The 6,036-nt window shown below is 26.3% G+C and overlaps 1 protein-coding gene across 1 annotated transcript; it reads right to left on the bottom strand.

Annotated features, from left to right (window-relative positions):
* Positions 1-2,526: 2,526 nt before the first annotated feature.
* PGO_141270 (conserved Plasmodium protein, unknown function) lies at positions 2,527-2,730 on the bottom strand (the record flags this gene model as incomplete). The annotated part of the gene is made up of 1 exon (XM_028690121.1): positions 2,527-2,730. One exon carries the CDS (start codon positions 2,728-2,730, stop codon positions 2,527-2,529), a length of 204 nt encoding a protein of 67 aa, XP_028545922.1.
* Positions 2,731-6,036: the final 3,306 nt, after the last annotated feature.

A 6,036-nucleotide genomic window follows, 5' to 3' on the forward strand; every position in this document is an offset into this window, starting at 1 on the left:
CGTGAACTACCAAAACATTACCCTATTTTTGGTAGAAGGCATTTGTGTAATTTTCCAAAAACCTTTATAAGGAGATATCTTCCATATACACGTTTGTATATTAAAAACATGTATGTGGTATCCTCCCAACTGCTTTTATTGTTCATCCTGTTTAATTTGCTCTTCAGCTCATATTCTTTTTATTTTATTTTTTTTTTTTATTTGTTTTTTTTTATTTGATTTTTTTTTGACTATTTGCCTAAAGTAAAAATTTCTTGTATTTATTAAGTTAAAAAAGAGGAAATTACCATAAAAAATAAATTTCACAATTCATACAAGCATACATTAACATAATACGAAAGGACACGCAAGGAATAGCATTTGTGTGAATTATTAGAATATGGTAATAAAATAAAGTATTATTTTAAGCAAGTGCGTGTACAACGTTATAATGCCAATAATGCATCATCTTCTACAAGTTCACATTGGACAAAAAGGGTATATTTAAAGGGCTTGATATATATATATATATATATATATATATATATATATGTATATAGATCATGTCTGGGATGTAAATATACTTATATGCGCTTATAAATAAAACTTCTATTTATCATAAAATTTCGCATTCCTTGTAAATATATTCTTTTTAAAAGCCACATTTCTGACCCTCTTTAAAATTTCCTACTTCCCTTTTTGGCTGATATTATTTGGGGATGATGTTTCACACTTTGTTCTTTGTAAATAACATTGTAATGCATGTTCCTATCCTTGTGTATGCTTCTTCATTTCCGTGAATTTTATATGATAATAGTAGAAATTTCCATGGGGTTAGCAAAAACTACCGTTGAGGGATAAATCTGTACTGCTCGTGTAGACACAACTGTTGCTGTAGGGGGGGATGTCTGAATTGTGTAAACCCTGGGGGCTGCAACTACAGGTACAGCGGACACACATGTCCTGTAAACTGTTGTAGAATTGGGAACATAAACGATAGACATCTTAATAAATAGGGTATGTTAAAAATCAAAAAAAAAATTGTCAAATTCAGTGATATTGTACAAATATATATTCCACAAAAAAAGTGCTTGTATATGGGAAAAATATATGGTAAAAAAGTAGGGAAATTTTTAGTATTCTCAAAAATTGTTTAACTCGTTTGGTGTTGTATTGATTTGAGGAAAAAATTTTAATGAGTAGAATAATGATAAAAAAGAGAAAAAAAGTACATAAAAATATAATATAAATAATTTAAAAGAAAAAGTAAATATAAAAGAAAGTCTAAAAGACACAAATGTGTAACAAAATTAAAACGTAAGAATGTTTAACATTTTTTCAGGAATTTTATTCTTATTTTTTCCTATCTAATTTAAAAAAATAGCTAGACAAAAAAAAAAAAAAAAACATAGCTTTATAATTTTTTTCGTATACAAAAAACTATCTTTTTTTTTTTGTTTGTTCTAATAACAGCCTTTCAGCAACGGCGCAATTTTTACCTTAATTCGTGAAGGTGATTTTTATAGGAAATTAGACAAATAAACACATGCAAAAACCTGACTTTTTAATGTATTTTTGTTTTTCTATTCCTTTCTTTATATAACTAGCTAAACAAATTTTTTTTTTTTTTAGAAACTAGCAAAAATTGGCTTGTTCTTCATAGCCAAAAAAAAAGGCATTGTGTTAACAACAAAGTAATTTTGTGCATTTTTTTTTTTATTTTATCCTCTTTATACATACTAACTCAAATGACTGAAACTAGAAAAATCACTGCTAAAAAATTTGGAAATAAATATTTAATCACCATCTGTGATATAGCTCACATTAGATATTTTAGCAAAAATTGATAAGTGTATAACAAGCTGAACTTAAAAATTGAACGCTAGCATTCTGTTTAAGACATATGGATGGAAAATAGCTGAGCACATGTGCTATTCTGAATTTAATTTTTTATAATTTAACACATTAGTTGACTCTTAAAATGTAGAGAATAATAAAAAAAGTTAGTAAAAATTCTTTGTAAATGTAAACATTTTTATACGTAAAAAAAATGCACAAAAAGGAAAAAGGTGAAAGGCATGCAAACTAATGAGATATGTGTATGCGGCAGCCTTGAAAAAAATGTCATAGAAGTAAAATTCATATCGAAAAAATACAACACATGAATAACTTGTTAATTTTTTTTTTTATATATGTAAATATATTAGTAAACAAAAAAACACGTACATTTTTTGTATTCATATCTTTAATGGTTTTCTCCTTTAAATAATAGTAGACATCCTAAAACTAATTTTATGGACATTCGATAACATTATTTTCTTAATATCATTTTTTTTTTTTTTTTTTACCCCTTTAATTTGGTGCTATCTTCATTTGATTAATATCCCTATTTCGTAATAACGAAATGTTTATATCTTTGTATATATACATTTTTATGCATTTCTCCTAATAGCAAGAACTCATCGACAGGAACACAATACCCATATTTTATTTTTTTGTCACGTTTCTATTCATTCTTCTCACTGGATATCACACGTATATCAAAATTTAAAGGATAAATGTAGTTATGGGTGTTCCATAGGTATAGCTAAGACAGACTTGCTGGGAAGGAATTACTTGAATATTTTTAACAGCGGGTATAGTTTGTGGAAATGTATACACAACTGTTTGTGGCACGACACTGTAGGTGGTTGTGTAAACAACTGGTGCGGGTTGCACCGTAACTGTTGGGGATATTACTGTTGTGATCATTTTCTAAAAGAAAGAGAAAAAATATATATTAACACATATGTGCATATTAACGTTTGCGTACATGTGTGTATAGCATTAATACATGAAAACATATCTCACAAGGAGCAATTAGTTCACTAATGGATATATCTGTTGATTCATTAATGGATATATCTGCTGATTCATTAATGGATATATCTGCTGATTCATTAATGGATATATCTGCTGATTCATTAATGGATATATCTGCTGATTCATTAATGGATATATCTGCTAATTATATAAATGGATATTTTTACTTTTACTATTTGCTCGATAGAACGATGAAATCTTCACTTAAAAAAAAAAAAGGAAAAAAAAGGTCTATGTTTATGAGGACTTGTTATAATTTGGAAAAAAAAAATATATATATACATGCATATTTTGAACGTATATGATTGGTACCTATTTTGAATAAATGTCTTCGTTGTTTGATGAAGTGTCAATTTTTTTTTAAAAAATATATGTTTCATAGAAGTTAAGTAAAAATTACAACAATATATAGTTAACATGCATAAAAAAATTGAAAGATCAGAATGAAATAAAAATCTTGCGTTTTGTGTAAAAGTTATGGTAGATTTTTCAAAATAAAAACTGCGAATTTAAACAAAGATCAGACAGCTTAACAAAATTAATATCATGGAAAAATGGTACACAAGTATACACGTCCATATGTACACGTATGTGTGCGTGTGTGTATGATCATGCATATGCACATATACATATGTACGCTTATGTTGTTGCAGCAATCCTGATTCCAGATGTTTTTACATGAACAATTTTGAGTAAAATTGAGCTATTGTGAATTAATTTCTGTCGTTTCAACTTAATTTTAATTGGTGTTGTTTACAAGAATTATTTGTGAATTTAATAAATCAGAATGCTACAGTTGTATATATATATACAAATTTATATAAGTATATACTCATACATTTACGTGCTTACAGATAGCTAACATACGCAAGCAGTTTGGCAGATGCTCATGTCATGCGCACAAATTTGTTCACCCTTTAATTTTTTCTTCTTTTTTTTTTTTTTTCAAGCGAAGGAGTTTTCATTCAGAAATAAATGAATGCCATTTTTTCATTTTTTGCGCTTGCCTTTCATTATCTTTTTTAATGTCTGCATGCATATGTAAATGCTTTTTTATTAAGTATTGGTAAAAGTTGAAAAGGAGGTTACTTCAAAAAAAAAAAAAAAAAAAAAAAAAAAAAAGGAACAGATACTTTAAAATTTTTCTAATTAATAAAAACAGATTCAGGCATGCAAATATACGTTAACAATACTCAAGCAAAAGCCTAATTTTCATCCATTTTGTGAAATTTGTTCTTATAGCAGTTTCTTTATTTCGTTCAATTCTGTACATTACAATTGTTTCCTTTTTTTTTTTTTGGATTTTAATAAAAATTCATAAAGTGTAACTTTGCAATTATGTACGAAAAAAAAATTAAAGTAAGATTTAAGAAAAAGACGCATAATCACACAAAGCAAAAAAGTTAACAAATTGTGAAAGAAAAAAAACAACTACAGTTTCGGTGTCCAAGATAATTTGTCCATAAATTCAAAACAGGGAATATAATTCTTATAGTAGCAATTTGGCTTCTTGAAATCCTTATTTTATTTTTTTTTTTTTCAATCTTTTTAGCGTAGTCAATCAAAACTGTATTCATGTTAATTTCTTTTTTTTCCAAAATTTATTATACGGATTTATTTGTTATTTAACCTTATCCATCTTTATTATATTATTCTTTTTGGATAATTCCCTATAGACAGGTATTCACTCTCTTGTATAAACGTCTACAATTTACTTGTTCCTATTTCCCGTCCTGTAAATAAATTTATTACAAGTAATGAAATGACAAATACATAATTTAGTGTTGCAAAAAAAAAAAAAAAAATTTATTCCATATTGTATTATAGTATGGCATGGTAACAATTAAAGGTTAAAACAGATTCTCGTAAAACAGCTTTCATGTTTGCAAAATAATTCATACATTACTTTATGAAATATTAAAAAATGTGTTGCATTATTTGATGGATCCTAAAATGCATTTATGGAGCTACTGTTTCCTTTTTACAAAATTGTGTTCAATGGAAATAATGAAAAACTCTTTATAAGGATGTGTAAAAAAAAGATTTCAAACAAAGCAATCTATGTAGAGATGTGTTCAAAGCGATTTTCTCAAAATTGTCAAAACGTAGGTTAGCAAAATTAGCAAAATTTACAAAATTAGTAGAACTTACAAAACTTGCAAAATTAGCAAAATTTACAAAATAGCAAAATTTACAAAATAGCGGAACTTGCAAAATTGACAAAATTGGCAAAATTGACAAAATTGACAAAATTGACAAAATTGACAAAATTGACAAAATTGGCAAAATTGACAAAATTGACAAAATTGACAAAATTGGCAAAATTGGCAAAATTGACAAAATTGACAAAATTAGCCAAAACTGGCATACACCCTTTAAAATATTACATCTCCAAAAGAAGAGTTATGTTTACTTGCCTGTACTAACACATTGCGTGAAACATGGCTTATATATTCGGGAATAAGGATTATTTTATTTTTTTTTTTTTATATATACTTTCGATTAAAAGGAAAATGGCATAAAGGCAATAATTCGGGTAAATGTGCTTTCTATGTGGTAACGAAAAGGTGTCAAAAAGTTCGAATATAATGTGATACTAAATTAATAGCACGCGTGTGCATATGTAAAAATATTTTTACAAAAAGGAACCTATGAAAAGTAACTATTTTGCCAATATTTGTATAAACACCTATGTCAATGGCGTAGTGGTAGTTATTTTAATTTTTTTGAAAAGCGTTTTCTTTTTCTTTTTTTTTTTCCCCCACACGTACAAGAGATATATTAAGTAAACAGAACAAAATAATTATCCTTTAATTATAATTTCTCCTGAATTTATATGATATCTTTCCCTTCAACCCTGCATGGTGTTATTGCAAGAAAAAAAATAAATAAATAAAATGCTCGTTTTGTGTTCATCCTACTCTTCACAACTTAGGAAAAAACAATCGTTAAATAATGTAAACATACCGTAAGGGTAACTAAATCAATTTGCCACAGCATCCATACACACACAAACATAAATTCGTACAAGCAATTTTACCAAAAAAAAAAAAAAAAAAAAAAAAAAAAAAAAAAAAAAAAAAAACAAAAAAAACCATAAAAAAAAAAAAAAAAAAAAAAAAAAAAAAAAAAAAAAAAAAAAAAAAAAAAAAAAAAAAAAAAAAAAAAAAAAAAAAAAAACCCAAATTAAAAATT

This window comes from Plasmodium gonderi (assembly GCF_002157705.1).
Source record: "Plasmodium gonderi DNA, contig: Chr14, whole genome shotgun sequence".
In the NCBI taxonomy this organism is placed as follows: Eukaryota; Apicomplexa; class Aconoidasida; order Haemosporida; family Plasmodiidae; genus Plasmodium; species Plasmodium gonderi.